The sequence below is a fragment of the Phocoena phocoena genome, chromosome 12 (genome assembly GCF_963924675.1).
Source record: "Phocoena phocoena chromosome 12, mPhoPho1.1, whole genome shotgun sequence".
Taxonomy (NCBI): domain Eukaryota; kingdom Metazoa; phylum Chordata; class Mammalia; order Artiodactyla; family Phocoenidae; genus Phocoena; species Phocoena phocoena.
Genome location: NC_089230.1, coordinates 1,470,508 through 1,490,884, shown reverse-complemented (window position 1 = coordinate 1,490,884; position 20,377 = coordinate 1,470,508). Strand labels below are relative to the sequence as shown.

At 51.7% G+C, this 20,377-nt stretch overlaps 1 protein-coding gene across 2 annotated transcripts in view; it reads left to right on the top strand.

The window, feature by feature from the left end:
• Positions 1-5,171: 5,171 nt before the first annotated feature.
• The window catches only part of SMOC2 (SPARC related modular calcium binding 2), a 153,597-nt gene continuing 138,391 nt past the window's right edge, over positions 5,172-20,377 (top strand). For both annotated transcript variants that reach the window (XM_065888721.1, XM_065888720.1), the window contains exon 1: positions 5,172-5,255. In XM_065888721.1, the coding sequence (XP_065744793.1) occupies positions 5,172-5,255 (84 nt within the window). The remainder of the gene's footprint in view (positions 5,256-20,377) is intronic.

The window sequence follows — 20,377 nt, the reverse complement described above, 5'->3', positions numbered from 1 at the left end:
ATTCTTCTCTGAATGTTTGGTAGAATTCACCAATGAAGCCAGCTGGTCCTGGACTTTTGTTTGCTGGGAAGTTTTAATTTACTGATTAAATTCCCTTGCTAGTAAGATTTTCTATTTCTTCATGATTCACCTTTTGTAGGTTGTATGTTTCTAGGAATTTATCCATTTCTTCTAGGTTGTCCAATTTGGCATATAATTGGTCATAGTAATCTCTTATGACACTTTGTATTTCTATGGTATCAGCTGTAACTTCTCTTTTATTTCTGATTTTATTTATTTGAGTGCTCTATCTTTCCTCTTGGTGGGACTAGCTAAAGGTTTGTCAATTTAGTTTATCTTTTCAGAGAACCAGCTCTTAGTTTCGTCGACCTTTTCTATTGTCTTTTTAGACTCTATTTCATTGATTTCTACTCTTTGTTATTTCCTTCCTTCTACTAACTTTGGGTGGCTGCATTTTAATACTCAGCTTAGAGTAGGGGAGAGGAGGGTTTTAATGGAACACCATCCTGGCATGTGCACTAGGCTAAGGGAGGGTGAGGGGTTTCCGAAGGTAATTGAAAGGTTTCTTAATTGGAGTATCTTCTTACACTGCTTTCTGTTGGTATAGCTCACATCTGTGTGGTCCACAGGCCATGGAGTGTTCCTGGCAAGTCATATTTCTGTTGCCATTTAAAAACTTTTTCCTTCCCCCTAAAGGCAGGTCTCACAAAAAGAAAAGATGCCTCCATTGTGGTTAATAAGGAGGGAGACTCCAAAGGTAGTTTGGGTCATCTGAGTTAGGAGTTTGGCTGGGGTACATTTGACTAGCTCTGCATCTCTCCACTGTCACACGCCTGCCATCATTAGTCTTGGTAGTGATGGGCTCTTTAAATTATCATTACTTTAGCTCTGTAGCTGTTATATTCTATACATTTCATATACTAATAAATGTGATTTCATGAACGAAAAGGCAAAAATCGCTTCTGGATGTTCTGGATACAAACAGATTTCAAGGAGCCTGTGCTGGCTCTTGGCAGCTGTGCCATGTTCGGCCTGATGGAAGGTTGGTTCCTTAGACTGGGTTTGTCTCTGGCCACAGAAATACATCCTTTCGGAATGATGCAGTCATGTCCTGTCAACTTTAGAGGGAACATGATCGCCGTAAAAGTAGCAATTTTGTATTTGGCTTTGCGAAGCAGAACTTTCTTTGAAAACGTTAAACCTTACCTTGGAAAACACTGCAGTGGGATTGAAGCATCACCAGTGAATCAAAAACAACTGCAAAGTGCTTTTTTTTTACTTGTTTGGTGGTGGATCTGAAGCAACACGCCAAGCAGCGCCAGGCGGTGATGGCGTCTCTGTGGCCCGAAGGTGTGGACGGTGTGGAGGAAGGATCCGGCACTGCGGGGTCAGAGCTGGGCTAGGGTCCTTCTCCTACCACTTACTACTCCTGTAAACCTGGGCTGGCCCTGTAATCGCCTTGGCCTTATTTTTATCATCTGTAATATATGGGCTTTGCTGACTTTCCATCGAGTTAATTAGATGACTTGTATCAAACACCCAGCACATTCCAATCTATTAAAAATTTCCATAAAGTGCCTGAAAAGTGTTGTCATAATACATATCATAAGGCATCGTGAGATGGCAGAAGAAATTTGTCCACATGATTTTATTGAGAACAGAGACAGATTCAAGTTATCTGTTACTTAAATGCCTACAAATAGGGACAAGAGGCTTGGGTCAGGCCAAGGGTCCACCCAGTCTGTACCTTAACAGAACCTATCCCGCTGACTTAGTCCCACGGTCACGGTGAAGGCCAGCTCCCTGAGCACTGTCTAACTGTGTCAGACCACAGTCAGCACTGTCTGTCTGTGACCCCCTCCTTGGCACTCGGGTTTCTGGAGTTGGGGGCTTGGGCTAAAAGTCCAGGACTGATGTGAGGGTCATGGGCTGAAGAGAACAAACTTAAGGGAAGACACAGCTCATCCAGGTGAAGAGGCCAGGAAGAGGCCAGAGACTCCAGAAACCACCGGAAATTGCCAATTCTCTTGTACAGAGGTAAACTCTGGGGGTAATTCTGAGAGTTGACAGGACACACAAGGACACAGAGGGGACAATTATCCAGAATTTACCCAGGGGAAAGAGAGTGAACCTCAAAGACTCTTCTTGCCAGAGTTAAGCAGAAACTGGGAGAACATATTAATAAGTGATTGACGGTGATTGGCGGGTGGCGCGACATCCGGGGCACACACACTGGCCAGGGCTCGCTCATGCACACTCAGGATGAGTGACTCCCAGGTAAGTTCTGTGAGACACCGAATCAGCAGGGACATTTGGTTAAAGATCTTATGCTTTGCCTATTGAGGTGGGAAAATGAGCTGAGAAAAATTTTCTGGCCAAACACGAATTAGCCAGAAATAATAATGAAATTATATCATGCCTACAGCAAGAAAAAGAATCCTTTTGCAACTTTGGCATAGTAAAATAAATAAAAAAGTAAGCCAGTACGCCTTATACAGCATTTTGCTAACGGCCTAAGAGGGAAAGTCAGTTCAGAAATGCGAGGACGGCTGGAGTAGTGGGTCATTAGTTTCTCTTTATCAAAAGGTTCATCAGTGACAAAAATTTAAATTCTGAATCCATCACCCACAATTTAGAATGGGCCCTTATCTTCACATTTCCAAGAGAAGGGAACTTCTTCAACAGGCTTGTCTGTCCTGTAGGGACTGTTTGGAAAACATTGAGCTGATTATTTCCTGTCTTAATTTTGAACTAAGTGAATGTACTCTTTCTAACACTGCACCCATCTGGTATCCATGCCAGTAATAACTTTCCTGGAGACGTAAGAATGACAGACAGACATAACTATTTCCCAGTGTTTTTAATAAACGTATGATTTTTCTCCGTAAAAATGGAAACTGCTTGTCTCCCAGCTCTACTTCCAGCTTCTCTCAGAAACTAGCACTTGGCATCCAGGACTCTGTGAGCACCTCCGGCCTGAACCGATGGTCTTTGGATCTTTGGACGATACATTTCATTTATGCTTCTGGACTCCCTGAGGTTTTGTTGTTAATACGTGAGAGACGTGTTGAGCTTCTTGAATAAAAACCTAGAGAGCCACGGGGGTTTCTTTTGCCCCTTCCCCTGCTTCTCCCTACCTCAAAGGAGGTGCAGTAGAAAAGCCAGAATGGCAAGTTTTGGCATCTGGGGTCTGGTCCTGCCTTTGCTGTTCATGTGCTCTGGCTAAGACATTTGCCCTCCTTGACTTTGTTCTCCATCTTGAAGTTGTGAGGGTGAACGAACGAACATGCTTTCAATCTTCTGACTTCTATAGAAAAGTGCACAATGGCAAATAAGTATTTCAGCTATCGGCTTGTAGTTCTCTCAATAAAGCAGAAAGGAAAAACAAAATTTTTAGCAGCAAATGCTTTGAAAGGTTTCATATGCAAATTTTCCTCTTCGGATGATCTTAGAATTAGCGGTATGCAGTATTTCCTTTGTATTTTTACCTCGATTTTTGATTAACGTTTCCTGCCAGTATTCCTCGGTTACTTCGCCATCTACAGCTGCTCTGCTCACCTGTTTCTCAGACCCAAGAGCAGTCCCAGTTTTATTATAATTTCCTTCTCAAGCCAGGAGGAATGTGTTTAAGTACTTAATAGATTTTCTGGGCTCTGGAATTTGAAGGAGAATTCACAGAGCAGCCCTCTTTCAAGAGGAGATACTTTTCTTCCCCATCTTTCCATGGCTCTATGTGCGTCACTTTCCTCCTGAAAATACCAAGATCTCTACCTCCCTCCCCCGTGTGGGACCCAGTGGTTGGAACAGCCCCGCCTTTGTCTCAACAGCCAGGCCCCAAATCTGCTGATACAGCCCTGTCCACCCCCCAACTCATTGCCAAAGCTTCGGATTAAACATGGGGTTAAAAAATCCGATTTGGATTTTCTGTTTTGTTCTTTTTCTCAGTGCCCCTGACAAGTCAATCGAAGCATTGTTCTTGAAACTCTTCACTCCTTTGGTTTTCTGTGGGAGCTAGTATTAGGGCTCTTTCCTGCAAAGCTGTAAGCCAAGGAGAAACTATTTCAGCAATGTTGTCTGCAATGGATACCGTCCAGAGCGCAGAATTCTCTTGGTTTCCCACCAGTCTCCACCGACGAGTCTGCAACCTCTACACCCCCTGTGCTTGCTTCAGAAACACCTGAAACGCTTTCAAAGCAGCCACGTTCCCGCCAGCCACACTTGCCCCAGGTCACTGCTACGTGAACGTCAGACCCAAGATCTCCAGGTCCCCTAAAAGCCCCCGAGGGGATTCACCTGCAGAAAAATGCTGTAGGTGCGCCACGCTCCTTGAACCTTTTGGGTGGCGTTTCGTGTTGTGCTGACAGCTGCCCTTACTGGAGAGCCAGCTAATCAATCAACACATTTGAGAGGCGACAATCTGGGCTGGACGAGGTAGCATTAGAGCCCAGAGTTCCAGGAGACCCAAGGATGGCTGGGGACTGACCTAGGCTTCGAGTTAACTCTGTGGGATGCACCGGCCACTAGAGCCGTTCTTGCGCGGACCGGGTCAGGGCCCTGGGATGGGAGGAGGGCGATGCGCATCTTGTGGTCGTGCCGGGGGGCCCTCCCAGGGTGCGCGCGCGTTGGCGTGGGCACGCGTGTGCGTGTCCGCGTGTGTGCATTTGTGTGCGTGTGTACACGCGTGTGCGTGTGCGTGCGCGCCTCTGCGCGCGTGCAGGGAAGGAGGCAGGCGCACGCAGCACCCGCGGGATACAGCACAGCCCTGGGGGCCCCCTCTCCATCTCCTGCTGCCGCAGACCCGCGCCGGGGCGGCCCCTCGGCAGAGCGGGCCTCCGAGCCCAGCGAGCGGGGCGCGGCGGCGGGCGCGGGGGGTGGGGCTGGGGGGCGGGAGGGAGGGAGGAGGGAGGGCGGGCGGGCGGGAGGAGGATCCGGGAAGCTCGGCAGTTATTTGACAGGAGCCAGGGAAACCGCAGAGGACGCGGAGGACCGCCGGGTGCCGGGAGGGCAGCTGGTTGAGTCCGGGCCTCCCGGAGCGCTGGGGAAGAGGACCCCGAGCAGCCCCTCCGCCGGCTCCCCGGCCGCCGTGCCAGCGCGCAGGGCGCGGCCGCTGTTCCGAGCGCCGCCCTCGCCCTCCGGGGCCGAGAGCCCCGCCGGCCCCGCGCCCGGTCACCATGCTGCTCCCCCGGCTCTGCTGGCTGCCGCTGCTCGCGGGGCTGCTCTCGCAGGCGCCCGCGCAGAAGTTCTCGGCGCTCACGGTGAGTCCCAGCCCGCGGGGACCTGGCGATGGCGCCGTGCCGCCTCCTGCCCGGGTCCGGCGGGGTCCCCGCGGTCCCCTCAGGCCGAAGCGCCCAGGCACGGGGAGCAGGTGACCCTCGGGGAGGTGGCGCCTCCTTCCGCCCGCGCGGCCCAAACAGGTGGGGCCTGGGCGGTTCGGCGGCGTGCGCGCGCGGGGCTGCGGGGGTCCCCCCGGCACGGGTGACGGGCCGGGGGTGCGATCGGGGGTCCCGTGCCGCCCCAGCCACGGGGGGTGGGCAGGGCCTCGCGCGGAAACCAGGTCTCGGGACGAGGGCGCCGCCCGGCGGATTGTCCGAGGGCGGCCCCGGCGGGGCCTCGGCGCCCACCCGGCCCGGTGTGTCCCGGGCTCGGCTCTCGGCGCGCGGCCGCGCGGACCGCGTGGCGCTTGCCTGCCAAGGGGGCCCTGCTCGTGGGCCCCGCAAGTTTCGCCTGACCCTCCCGGAGACCCTCCCTACGTGAACCTGGAGGAAGCAGATGACACAAGTGAACATTGTCTTCCTTCCTGCTTAGAGCAGGCGGAAATTGGGGGCCCCCGGGGGCTCCGCGTCCTGCGCTCCCCGGCCCCGGGGCCCCGCGCCGGGTGTACCGAGCGCCAGGGTCACCGCACCGACCGCGGCGGCTTTTGCTTTCTTAGCTGCGACTTCTCGGCGGGGCCCGGCCGCCCGGCGCGCAGTGCCAAGCGCGGAGCTCCGCGCAGGGGCCGAGCCAAGCCGCCGGCCGCCGGCTGGTCCCTGGTGTCCCAGCCCCCGGCTCGGGCAGACCTCGTGGGCTTGCAGTGTTTGCAAACCCATAATTAATGCAATCTGCAGAAACGAAAACATTCCACTTAAATGTGTTTTTGAACAAGTGCTTGAGAAAACACGAAGGGAGAGAGAACACCTCTGGTGGGGAGATGCTTTTAAGTGGCCGGGGACTCGTCCTGAAGGCGTTGATTGTATCGAAAATACCGACGGGTGAGATGGGCTGCAGCCGGGTTCTGCTTTTCAGCCAAGCTCAAGCAGCCCCCGAGCCTCTTTTTCATTTTTTTTTTCTTTCCTTTCGAGCAGTACCAGGAGGGAGTTAGTGAGTTCACGGTTCATACCTAAAATTCTTCTGGGGTCCCTGCCTTGTGTCTCACAAATGACTTGTAGATTAGAAACTGCTAACTGGAGCTTGAAGGAGGTTTTCACACGCTCAGCTTTCCATGTAGAGCCTTTATCTCCGCAGAGGGGCGGTGGAGCAAGCCTTGCTCTATGTATCCGTGTGTCTATACATCTATACACACACAGGCGCTTAGACGCCCTCCCCCGCCATAGCGCATGCAAGGCCGCAGAGAAACAGACCAAGTCTCAAAATGAGACCCCACGTTTCTTCCAGAGATGAAGCAGCAGGTAGTCTACGGTGGCCACAGATTTCCTGACCAGAGTGAGTACACGTCGTCTGGGTGCTCCCCTGAGGGAACCTCCTGGGTTGGAAAAGCAGAACAGGGCGTTAGTTATTGGAATAACTGAAATCTCTACAGGTTTTCTTCTCTTTTCTCCCCTCCACTCTTCTTAGTTAAGCATTTACTTTAAGCCCCTCGTCCTTTGCCTTCCCAAGGCTGCCCAGTCTCAGGAGTTCCCGGGTGGCAGTGATGCCAGCTACAGGTGGGATTCTTGTGCAGAAATGGTACATATGTGGCCCCCTTTGACTGTACTTCCTGAGGAAACCTTTTGCCTTAAAACTGCTTTTGCAGATAAAGCGCTGTGCTGCTTTTGCGCCCAGGAGAAAAGCTTAAAGCCACAACATATTTTGGCAAACAACCCCCCCCCCCATATCTAAGACATCAAGAAGTTTTGCTGATGGGCCGTGAGGGAATGTCGGAGGTGCTGGATTTTCTGTGGTGCTCATCTCTTTTCAGATCGTTTCCCAGTATTTGGGGATCTCTTGTTTCCAGAGCAGTGGCTTTCTCTCTGCAAGATTTACATCTGATCTTTAATAAATCAGAGAGACAGTGCCCGTCCCTGGGAGACTGGGAGTGACCACTAGAAGTCGTCTGGATGTGTGACCCGAGGCGAGTTACTTAGCTTTCTTAATCTTCAGTGTTCCTATCTGGAAAGTGCGGATGAAGCAATGCCCTGTGTTTAGCGCGTTGCCGGGATTAAAGGTAAGGCTTTTGTGCACGTACCCGGCATGTGTCTGCTCTGTAATACACCTTATTCCTGACGGCAGCCATGCCGTTGGGCCCGATGCCATAGTTTTCACAGGTGTCTGTGTCATTCAGGTGTGGGGACACTGGCCTCACGGTGGTTCTGTCTGTCAGGGATGTGTGTGTAGAGCACAGGGCTTTGCTCTGGGTGAGTATGAGCTTTACTGAGGTGGATGGTGTCCGCGTGGACGGGCAAGTGAGAAAACTCGCCCGTCTGCCCCTTTCTGTACCACCCTTTCTTCTCACGTAGAGGCAGGAAGAGGCACTGCCTCTGGGGGTTAGAAGCTTGTTGCTGGCTTCCCTGGACAACGCCTTTGTTTTCCTCTCCCTATAGTGAAAGGTCTTAGTTTGGGGGACAGTGTTGCCAGATGTGTCAGTGGGTTTGATCACCTCTGCTACTTGCTGTTTAAGACTAAGAGAATGTGCTTTGCTTGATAATTGTCTTTTTTTCCCCACCAAAGTTATTCTTCAGAGATGGCACCTTTGTGTGTTTTCCGAGGACTTTCTGAGGGTTTGCATAATCGCCTGGTCATCCGTGAGCCCCGTGTTGTTTCCAATCAGCAGACGGTGCTGTGAAGTGTATCGACCCTTCCCGAATCTTGGTCCCCCTCTATTTCTTCCTTCTTCTTCTAAGGCCGGATCATGTCCATTTTTTCATGAGAATGGTTGACTTTTAAAAAAATTTCTGCTCGTGGCCGAGACTAGGGAATACCTGCCAGTGTAAGTGGTCTGGTTACACATCATTCTATTCCTCAAAGATGATCGCATCATAGGGGCGGTTATACGGACTTTGACAGACAGCCAGTAAACGCGGCCCTGGGTGTTTCCTTCCGGGGGGCAAGTGGATTGATTTTAGAGCTGCCTGAGGGGAACTCTGCCCACACTGAGAACGCAGAGGCCAACGGCCCCCCTTCTCATGTGGCTTCTGGCCACCCGTGACGATGCTCCGCCGGTTCCTGTCCACCACTGAGCTTTCTTTGCTCCCAGGGCACTTTGTGTGTGTTTTCTCGTTGATCTCCCAGCAGCCTAACCAGCAAGGCTCCGCCGTATCCATGTTCCAGAGGCCCTGTTGGAGCCCCGGACACTGCCCTGATCCAGATGCTTAGAAATTCAACCCGAGGTTGTTTTTCTTCCCTAGGCAGGGTGGAGGGCTTCCCTGCACTGTTGGCGGCTGGGTCTCCTGGGAGAATGGTCCAGCTCGACCCTGCCGCTTCCCTCCCAGCACACGGCGAGGGCAAAGGACTTGTCGGTCGGGGAGACGTGCACCGACAGAGTTGAAGTGGCTGTTTTCCACCCCTGTGCGTATCTGTTTGCTTTGAAAGAGAAGGAAGGAGTTGGGAAGGCAGGATTTGCTGGCATATACATGTGACAGTGTGTCATTATTGGCACAAGAGGGTCTAATGTTGATGCTGCTGGGATGTTGGCGTGCCCCTCCAGCTCCAGGGCGACTGTGGACCGTCCTGCTAGATGCTGTTCTCGCTCACTGCCCAGGCTCCCGGGGAATGATTATGGTTTCTTTCTTCTCCCACTGCAAATGCGCTGAGTACATTTGCTGCTCTGGGAAGGCTGCGTTTCATTCATCAGCAGAAGACGGACCACGGAGGTGGTTAAGGAAAAGGAAACTAAACATCATCAAAATTTTCCAACCTAGAAGCCCATTTACATGGCGACTACAAACCCAAACATCTGGAGGAGTAACTTGAATTTTGATTTGAAATCAAGACCATAAATAAAAGTATAAGCAACTTCAGGCTATAACACGATTGTGCAGTAAATGGGCGTTGATCTAACCAACACAGGGCGCGACGGTTCAGAACAGAGCAGACTTCTGAGTAATTCTATATCAAAATAAGCCTTCCTGAGAGTCTAGGAATTTAGAATGAGGCTGTTATTAAGATTGGCGGTGGAACACTGGCGTAGAGGGCAAGGGTAACGGTTCATATTTTTGAATTAAAAGGTACACTGTTCCACACATACGAGTCATAGACTCAGAGTGATGAACTTCCAGGTAGATTTTGGAATTGGAGAAGAAAAATTAAGAGATAATTTTCTGAGTTCATCTATAGGAAACTAGAACGGTCACCTTTATGTTTCCCCAGTTGATGGTGTCGGTCGTGGCACAAGATCCCCCTATTAATATTTGTACCTCTCTAGAGCTTAAGTAACACTTAATATATTGAATATTTAACTGAAGCCCCAGAGAGGAAAGGTTTCAGAAAATGAAATCTTAGTTTCATACGGGCTAAGAAGAAGTTATTCTAAAAGTGATAATCTTAGGCGTTCTTATGTGCTTCTGTAGTCCCAGGCTGAAGACCAAAGAGCAAGGATTTGTAATAGGACACAAATAAATAGAGGCCAGTGAAATGGTCCCTCACATTTATATTGTCGTGATTGAGAAACAAGAAATTATAACCGGAAACTTGTACTAGCTGTCCAGAGTTCATCAGAATTTTCAGCGTGGAGGCCCTCTCGGAATGTCTAGTAACGCTGTAATTATATCCAGGTTTGTGTCACGTATGGCATGATGTGGGATATTAACCAATTAAACTGGCAGTTAAGGGAAGGTGCAACGTCAGTACAGTAAGGGAACTGTTTCTTCCTTCAACACATATCTTCCCTCTTTTTACTTTCTTCTTTTTCCTGGTCACCTTTTTTCTTTATCTTTTAGGCCTCTGCCCAAATTGCAATGAACTCCCTTTGCTTCTCCTATGACCATTAACGTTACTGTTTCTTTTTTAGCACTAGCTGAGATCCGTAAGAGGTTTTCTAGTTTCTTCCCCTCATACTCTTTCCCCTAAAAGCATCTGTAGGCCCCCTCTACCGCGCTCTGGCCTGGTGGCTGTGGGTAGGCCACTGCAGTCACTTTATCCTCAGCATCGTGTTACCGGCGCTGTCCATCAGCGAGCCCACGCCGATGGCAGATTTTTAAAATGTTTTTGTCGGAGGGTAAGCCAACTCTTAGCATTCGAGGTTGCGGGCAAAGCGTCTTCCAATAATAGTGAAGTCCCAGAAAGCATGACGAGTTTAGATGCACACGGTCGTCTGTGTGTGTTTGATCCCTGGTCCAGAACACTTCAGGGTGCACGGCAGAATCTATTAGGCCCGTTTCATTTGGGATGTTCTCACATCTGTTGGGTTTTAGTCACTGCTGAAAGAACAAGTTCATCACCTTGTTAGCCCCCAGATGCTCTAGTCTATAGGTAGATCTTGCCCAAGGTGGGTTGTTTTGTGTATTTATCTTTGACTCTGTTCCGTATAATCAAGGCTCCAGGAGCAAATGGGTCCAGCCTACCTACGAGATGACAGCATGGCAGACACGAGATTTCCTTCCTGGGATTAAGAGAATCTGTCTCATTTCCCGTGGCTTTGCCTGCCCTGGTCAGGTCTATCCCATACCAGTCCCCAGCGGACTGAAAAAGACAGACCCTTCCCTAGCCCAGGCCACGGTGGCTCGTGAGGTGGGGCCTCGGGGCCTCGGGGCCTCGGAAGAAGGTGGCACTGGCTCTTGTCTGATCCAAACGTGAGCGCTGACTGCTGGGCAGTGGACCCCTCACTCCTGCCAGGGAGCCACGTTTCTCCGTTTCAATGAAAAGTGCATAAGAAATGTTTTTGTATTACTCTGAGGAATGATGAAAAAGTACATTGCCCAGTGGGAAGACTGTTGATTTTAATTTCTTAGGGCACCTTGTCCGTTGAGGACGGTGAGATGTGTGGTTGCCATGGTTACCTCTGGCGTGACTGACCGACAACTCTGAGCGTGTTAGGTGTTGTCACTCTGACGCGTAACTCACGACTGAGCCCTAGTGTTGAGGTCTTGACGTGTAATTGCTCTTTTCTCCCTTTCTTTGCTCATATCTAAGCGCTTCTGGGGCCCAACTTCATCTTCAGAAGAACCTAGCGTAGACTTGCCTTTTCCTCCCTGGGTCTGGTTAACTGTTTCTGGTTACTCACATAACTAACGCACGCACAGGTTCATCTCTCTTCACATGAACTCCATCCACATAATTGCACTTTCCTCGCGCTACGATAATTTTTCTTATAACGTTGAGAAAAAGAGACAAATGCAAAGACACATCACAGAGCCGCTCTGGGTCACGTCCTCAGTTTCGGACGTCACTGTGGGGTCGTTCCCTACATTACACATCAGATTCACATAAAGAGATGTCATAAGATACAGTCACGCCATTGATGAGAAACACTCTTAAGTGCGGAGCAGAGAGTACAAGATAAAAATAAAATAATTCCGTTTATGCTTATCATTTTAAAAAACAATTCAAGAGATCTGAACAAAGGTATCTAGCAGGATTTAGCGCATTGTCTGTTTTCAGCTGTCTATCAATTCATTCCGCGGAGGACGTGGGTCTGTGTCATCAAGACTTAAAAAAAAAAAGTACATTTAAAATTAATTTAAAAACTTGACCTTTGAGAGACAGAAATGACTGTCCTGTGGTTTTGTGGTGGCTGCAGGCTGAGGACGGCCGAGTGAGTGGCATTTGGGAATTTCATGGCCAGTCTTGGGGTCAGGGTTCTGGGCAGCATGCCGCCCGGAGCCCTTCCTGTGACGCGACGTCAGCTTTATACAGCAGGAGATACATGTGAAGGTTTCCCTCACTCCTCAGAGGTCAGCCACTTAAGTGTTTGCTGCCCCTGTCTTAAGGGACCGTCACCTTCTTCACAGGGAGGTGGCCGAGTCGGGGCAGACAGACGGAGCTCAGTTCCTGTCATGTCCACCGCTGGTCAGGGCTCTGCTCCCAGGGCCAGGCCCGTCTGTGCCAGAGGGGCAGGGGCTGTCGGCCAGGCCACTGTGGCCGTTGCGTTGCACGTGCTTGTGTCGGAGGAGGAGGAGAGGAAGGTCCGTTTCTCCCGTGGCACCAAACTGACCGTGACATCAGGGCCCTCGCCAAGGAGAGTCTAGGCCAGGAAGACCTTTGTCCTTGGGAAACAGATACGTGGAAAGTTTTAAACATTAAAGGGAGAGATAAGGAGAAATTCTGGTGCCCTGCACTGATGCCGTTGACTATGGAATAAAATCTGTCATCAGGAGGGCTCTCCTTGGACCTGGGTACACTGGAGGACCTTGCTTTTAACACAGGCTGCGAATCACATAATCTTTAAAACTGTCATCTACTGATCAATCAACAGTTTACATCATCTGCTTTCCCTGGGCCACGTATTTAGGTATTGAAGGAAGATCACTAGGTCTTTGAAGCCCAGATGCCCTCCGTGCCTCTTCTGTATCTTCCTGTCCCGACCCTTTCCTCCCAGGCCCGGTTCCGTCTTCCCGTGTTGGAGGGACTCGGAAAGTGAGGTGCGTTACGGACATCGGTGCCCACCTGCTCCCACTTCCCACCCTCCCTTCTAAGGCATCCCCACAGGTTCCCCCTCTGCTTTCTGAGCCAAGCTCCGCTCTGAGCTCTGGTTGGTCCACACCCTTTGACGAGCCCTCGGGACCAGACACGAGATCTCAACAGGGGAGCATAACCTTGCTTGATGACACTAGGGTGTGGTTGGCCCACTTGCCCAAGTCACTTTCTGAATCTGAGGTTCCGTTAAGCCAGTTTCCCCCACCCCCCACCCCCGCAGCACTGTTTCTTTGAATGTTTTGAACCCGTAAGTGGTGTATACGTTATTCCTGTTAAAACTAGATTTGCGTCCTGACCCCGTTACCAGGTTGGAACTAGCCCCTCAGGCTCTCGTAAATCTGCTAAGCACTCCTCCACCTTCCTGTAAATGGGTTGGCCTGGGGACATTGAGGGATGGGCTGGGACTCACTCCCAGGAGATGAGACCCAGGGCCTTTTGTCTCTGCTGTAACGATTCCCTGCACCAGGAAATATCCCCAGGGGATTTGGGTACGTGCTCCCGCCCCCGGAAAGAATCGGTGACTTAAAAATCATCAAACACTAACTTGGACTCCCAAGTACGCGTCCTGTGACTCTTACCCAGGCCCGGTGTGGACACTTGGTGAAGGCAGGTGTTGGACCCGCTGCGAGTACTCAGGCAGCGCTGGTCTCCACCCGTGCCGCACCGCGCAGGGCTGCCGTCTCCTGGGCACACCGACTTGCTCTCCCAGCACCGGTGTGAGAACATCCCGCACGCGGACCGAAACTTCAGTGTAACGCAGTAAACGGTCTTTACAGCCTGCACTTTTCTCTTGCAAAGTAGAGAGAGCCGGTTTCCGGTGCTGGTAACAGCCCTGCCAAGCCGCCCTGTTCCTTTCGTGGGTGCGTGCGTTTTAAATTTTTGCAGACACCTCAGGGCAAGGAAAGTGAGTAACAGCTCTGACCTGAACGTACACGTCGACTAAGCTTGTAGCTTTGCAGGATCCACACATGATGGGCTCGTGCTCATCAGGTCTTCATTCTTCAGAGGTTTATCTTTTGGAGGGAGTTGCCAAAGCGAGATCTTTCTTTTCACTCGGAGATATAATCCAGGTGGAGTCACGAATCCCTTTCTCTGCGCCCGTGGCATCTCTCCGCCGTTTTACACCCGGCTTGAGACGCAGGTGCGGCTCCAGGGGAAGCGCCTCTTCGTACTGTTCCGTCGCCCGCCACACGGGGGCGCCCGAGAGCGGCCTGCTCGGCCGGGGCGGGCGGGCAGGGGTCCGCGGGTGGGCTCGGGCTCCACCCCCCGCAAAGCTTCTGCCACTTGGCGACTTGGGTCGTCACCTAGTCTGGGTTCAGGCGCCACGTTCAACTTTCCAGTTTTAGAGGTTTGACTCATGGTGCAGGGACACTAAATTAGGGAATTAACAACCAAGGGACGTTTTTATTTGAGGTTTCCAGCAACTTTCTTTGGAAGTCTGGGATACGCAGGTTAAATTCAGGGCGAATGCTCGAATACCAGGTAAGAGTGCTGTGTACCCGAGGCGGGCTTTTGGCTTTAATAAATGAAGCCAGGAGAGATGCCCCGGTGGGCTGTCTGCTGGGCCCGGCTGCCGGCAGATGCAGTTTCCTTTTTGCTGCAAGATCTGGTCACTTAGTGAATGGATTTTATTGAAAGCAGTGGCTTCCCTTACTTGCAGGCTAAATTAATGTTGTATTTCAGCGTTCTTCGGGGGTGCATGTTCTTAGACATGTCCATTTTATGATGGACTTTAACCCGAAAGAACATTAACTGCAGAAAATCAACAGTCTGTGCTCAGGCTTTCAAAGCCTCTCTTCCAGCCGAGCCTTTCCCCAATAAAATCTGCAAACTCGCTTTGTTGGGGGAAGGCTCAGGGGAGGTGCGCCCCGGCCCCGCTTCCCTCAGACACTTTCTTACCGACCTCTGGCCAGAAACCATTTACATTTCTTTGCATCCAAAGATCTGAAGGTGGTTTAGGAAGTCCTAGTTGGCCCCATTCAAATTCTCACCAACGTTCCCTCCCCTCGCCTCCTTTCGGCCGCTGCCGTTTTCTTCCCTTGTTCTTTTTTTACCTGAAGAGGATGGCCAGCCTCACTGCCTGCAGCCATGGCTGCAGGTCGTACCGCAGACGTTGGGCGGAGGGGCCATGCCCGTGTTCTGAGGTCCCTTGGCAGCTGTGACCTCTTCAGAACCCGGCTTATTTCCAGGCTCAGCCCAGCCTCGCTGGCTGGGAGGGGGACTCGGGGAGCCGGCAGGTGATGCTGGGTCCCAGAGGCTTCCTGAGACTCCGGGGGGCCTGGGCGCCCGGCATCGCCCCACGCCCCGGACGCTCTGTCCTGTCCCTGCGTGTGGAATCCTCGGTGTGGGCGCACGTGCAGTGTCGCCCGGGTGCTGAGGTCAGGAAGCGGGCTGTGGGCTTAGGCCTGGGGCCCCCTCAGGCCTTTCTTCCTGGGGGCTGTTGCCACGTCAGCCCTGGTGCTCTTCTTATCCAACCCCTTAATTTACCACAAGAGGGTACAAGAATTTCATTGGCCAAGACGTGGTAGAGAGTTAGTTAACCTCCGTGTCCCTCCTTCTCTGTGTGTCTCTGTCTCTCTCTGTCTCTCTCCAGCCCTCGGCCTTTCTGCCGCCTTGCGCCGTGTGCACGTGGTCACTCCCAGCCGGCCTCGCCCTTCGTCTGCGCTGTGACCCTGCCCGGCCGCCTCCTGCCCACACCAGGGAGCTCGGGTCTCCGGTCAGGGCAGGGAGGACAGACAGGCCCGAGGACTGGGGCTCAGTGAAGTGGAGGACCTGAGAAAATATGTAAATTAACCCAGAACCTGACTCAAAACCAAATACTAACTTTTTTAAAAAAAATCACAAATGGTGTTTTTTCCCACGTTTTCTCCTTTAATACTACTTTCTGGGTTTTCCAGTCTCACTGAGCGCTCAGAACAGCCCTCTGTACCTTCGCAGCAGTGAGATCCAAGCTCTTAGGACTCAGCATCCCTCCCTGTCTCGGAATTCCCAAGGTAGAGCGGGGGACGGGGGTGGAGGTCTGCCGGTGGGGCACCCAGCTGTGCCTGAGGACGGGTGCAGGTAACTGACTCATCCTTCAGCCCAGCGTTCCATCAGTTTGCTTTGGGGATTCCCTTAACGCACATCCTGGGGAGTGGAGGGGCTTTGATGGAGAAAAGGTAAGCAAGAGCACCGTGAAACGTGCAAGTAAAATCACCGAACGGCACTCGGGCTGTGTCTGGACGTGCGCAGAGGAGTGATGGACCTGACCTCTCAGCTGGGTGCCCGTCGCTGGCTAACAGGTCACTGTCCAGCGGCATGCGGCCTTTTGTCCAGCAGGCACAGCAATGGACAAGGGTTGGGGCCAGCGTCCAGATGTCACTGTCAGAAATGTGGCCCAGAAGGTGGCTCTCAGCTGAGCCCTGAGGACCTGGGAGGCAGCCAGGGGGGTGGGAGGGGGCTGGGAGCACCCTGTGCAGAGGACCACCCACCAGACGGGTGGGGGCCTCATCTGGGGCCCTGGAAGGATGCAGGGGGTGAGCGGAGCATGAAGGGCCCTGAGGAGGGCTGGGCAGCCAAGAGGAGCCTTCCCGGGTGTCAGAGCAGAGGTGCAGGCAGGCTCCTGGAGCAGCCCTGATGCTGGGCGGGGGCCAGGCTGGTGGTGCAGGTGTGATGCTGGGCGAGGAAGCCCTCGGCCTTTCCAGCTGTTCCGCTGACTCGTCTTCACTGCAAGGCCATGTTCTCTCCTCCACCCACACCCTGGACGGGAACGGGGCACCTGGCTTGGGGCTGGAATATGAGTTTTCCTTAAAATGTGAAAGAAGTACACGGCGAGCTTTGTGACAGGCGGCAGTCTCCCCCGGAGAAGGAGTGGCAGTGCCGGGAGCCTGTCAGCCCTGGAAGGTCCGACGGGCGTCCCACCCAGCGGAGGGACCCAGGGCAGTGGCCGTGCTTCCTCCCGGTGACGTCCTCCCTTGTGCTGACCTCCGTCGGGTTGGCCTCGTTTGAACTGGCAGCAAAGCCGTGCAGCCTGGTGCCAGATCAAGGTGAGATGGGAGAGAGAAGCCCCATCACCTTTTCAGGACAGTGCCTTGGAGTCTCCGGCGACAGGTGCAGTTGGTCAGAGGAAGGGTGAGGTTTCTCCTCCTGGCAGAAGAGCAGAGATTAGGTCCCCTGAGGGTGGTGGGAACGGCTGGGCCCTGGGGAGGAGCTGGCGAGAAGCAGAGGGGGCTTTAACAGCCCACGTGGTGACCAGGCAGGGAGCTCATCACGAGGTCAGGTTAACGAGCGCTGTCTTCACAGTTGTGCCTGCGAGGTGTGCGCTCAGGGAAATAAAAGTGAAACTGAGGCACCAGGACTGGTAAGAAGACCCGGCCAGGGGCACGATTACGCACGTGAACGTAACGTGGCTACTTTTCCACGTCATGCTGGAATTGCTTCATCTGGGCAAACGGTACGAAATGCGGAAGAGTGGTGCCCCTCCTGGACGGCCTCGGTCTCCTGAGATTTCCCGTCACTCAGCCCCACTTGCGAGCTGTGGTAACCTGGGCTCTCCCGTGGGGTGTCGAGTGGGGTAGATGCTTAAACACTTTGAACCAAAGCATGCGAGGCTTCGGGTTAGCTGCATCCCAGGAACAAAAACCTCAGAGCAAACGCAGCCACCGCGTGGCCGCCGCCTCCACGGCCTGTCTTTCAGGGAAGCCGTGTCCTGGGTGAGCCTGGAGGCCTGGGGACCATGATAGGCGGTGACAGTGGCCCTCCTGTGGGACTGGCTAAATGACAGTGATTCACTCCCTGTGTTTGCCTCTGAATTATGAAGCGACCCGGAGACACCGTTTGTAGAGATGCAGGATGCTGGATTCCAGTCTCACGGATGTGGTTGAAATCATCCTCTCACAGCATTGCGGTGGCCGAGGACACGTCTCCCAGCCGCCTCGGAGAGCCCTGCGGGATGGGGGGTGGGATGGCAGTCTGGCCTCTGCTTCCGGAGCCCGAATCCCCTCAGGGTCTTGCCGGGACTCCGTCTGGACAGTAGGCCCGGCGGAGGGAAGGCGCTGGCTTTTCCAGAAGCTTTGGTTTTCCAGAAGCTCTCTCCTTCTCTTCCCTTTAGTCTAAGAGGAGCATCCCTGATCTGTTTCGTTTCTCATTGTAGCTGTTCCTGGCTCCCTTGCCTCGGGTTTGCTGTCCTTCTCTGATAGACACTGTAGGTTCTGTCATGAGACACACTCGGATGTGGGATTTAGGACAACTCGGGCCTCTAGGACTTGTTTGGAAAAGACTGGAGGGACCTTGTGATGATGAGATCCTGCAGGTGTGTCCCAAAGACAAGGACGTCGCGGCTCTGGTGCAGGAGGACGCCTCGCTGCGGCCCCGGCTCTGGTCCTCAGAGGTGACTAGTGGTCGCGGCAGGAGGACTTAGCCGGCCTCCCCAGGGGGCGGTGGTCTCACGGTGCCCACCCATCCGGGGGGTCTGGGGGACCACCACTCTGGTTGTGTTCCTGGATTTGCGGATTCTGGAGGGTTGGGTGAGCCACAGGCTCAGCCTCCAGTGCTGCAGGGGGCGGACTGTCCTTTTCTGTCACCACATGGGTGCAGGCTGCCCTGGTCACCTTGTCCCCCCTGGGGCTCTGGCAGAGAGTCCGGCTCCGGGGAGGGAAGCAAGGCCCCGGGCTGGACCAGCACCCCCAGGAGCCCTCCCCACGCCTGGCTCTTCTCGGCGTGGAGGTGCCACATGCTGTCCCTTCTGCTGCAGCCTCACCTGACGCCTACAGCGAACCTGTGTTTTGCGGGCCTTTGCTCTCTTCTGCCCCTCGCTCTCCACAAACACCAGCTCTTTCCCCAGGAGGCCTTCCTGACCCTGTGGTCGGTCAGGCCAACTCCACATGCAGGAGCAGGAAGCTAGGGGTCTTCAGTTGTATATTGTGTATACAATGTTGTATATTGTATGCATTCCCCAATACACAACTGTGTATAAAGTGTTGTATACACAATATACAACTGTGTATGCATTCCCCAATATACAACTGTGTATACAGTGTTGTATACACAATATACAACTGTGTAAACAATGTTGTATATTGTATGCATTCCCCAATATGCAATATACAACTGTGTATACAGTGTTGTATACACAATATACAACTGTGTATACAATGTTGTATATTGTATGCATTCCCCAATATGCAATATACAACTGTGTATACAGTGTTGTATACACAATATACAACTGTGTATACAATATTGTATATTGTATGCATTCCCCAATATACAACTGTGTATACAATGTTGTATATTGTATGCATTCCCCAATATACAACTGGGTATACAATGTTGTATACACAATGTACAACTGTGTATACAATGTTGTGTATTGTATGCATTCCCAAATATACAACTGTGTATACAATGCTGTATACACAATATACAACTGTGTATACAATGTTGTATATTGTATGCATTCCCCAATATATAACTGTGTATACAGTGTTGTATACACAATATACAACTGTGTATACAATGTTGTATATTGTGTGCATTCCCCAATATACAACTGTGTATACAGTGTTGCATACACAATGTACAACTGTGTATACAATGTTGTATATTGTATGCATTCCCCAATATACAATATATAACTGTGTATACAGTGTTGTATACATAATATACAACTGTGTATACAATATTGTATATTGTATGCATTCCCCAATATACAACTGTGTATACAATGTTGTATACACAATATACAACTGTGTATACAATGTTGTATATTGTGTGCATTCCCCAATATACAACTGTGTATACAATGTTGCATACACAATGTACAACTGTGTATACAATGTTGTATATTGTATGCATTCCCCAATATACAATATATAACTGTGTATACAGTGTTGTATACATAATATACAACTGTGTATACAATATTGTATATTGTATGCATTCCCCAATATACAACTGTGTATACAATGTTGCATACACAATGTACAACTGTGTATACAATGTTGTGTATTGTATGCATTCCCCGATATACAATATATAACTGTGTATACAGTGTTGTATACATAATATACAACTGTGTATACAATATTGTATATTGTATGCATTCCCCAATATACAACTGTGTATACAATGTTGTGTATTGTATGCATTCCCCGATATACAACTGTGTAGACAACGTTGTGTACACAATATACAGCTGTGTATACAATAGTTGTAGATTGTATGCATTCCCCGATATACAACTGTGTAGACAACTGTTGTGTAGTTGTGTATTATTATTACCCTTCCCCTCTGGTAACTAAGAGCTCATTTGTTGGGTGCAGCTTGAGGATCAATACAATGCAGCAGTTTAACATAGGGGCTTGTGAAGGACTCCCGCCGCTGTGGTTGGTAGCGTGGAGGTCAGGGTGGGGGTGACGTGTCCTGCGTCCAAGGCCTCGTTCGCAGTGACACCCTCCCGCCCCGTGCTGACTCCCGCCCCTCCGCTCCCCATGCCGTGGGCGCTCAGTTCTTCCCGTTTTGCAGAAGAGGAACTTGGGACGCGGGTGATTAAGCTAACCTGCCTGGGCCGGGT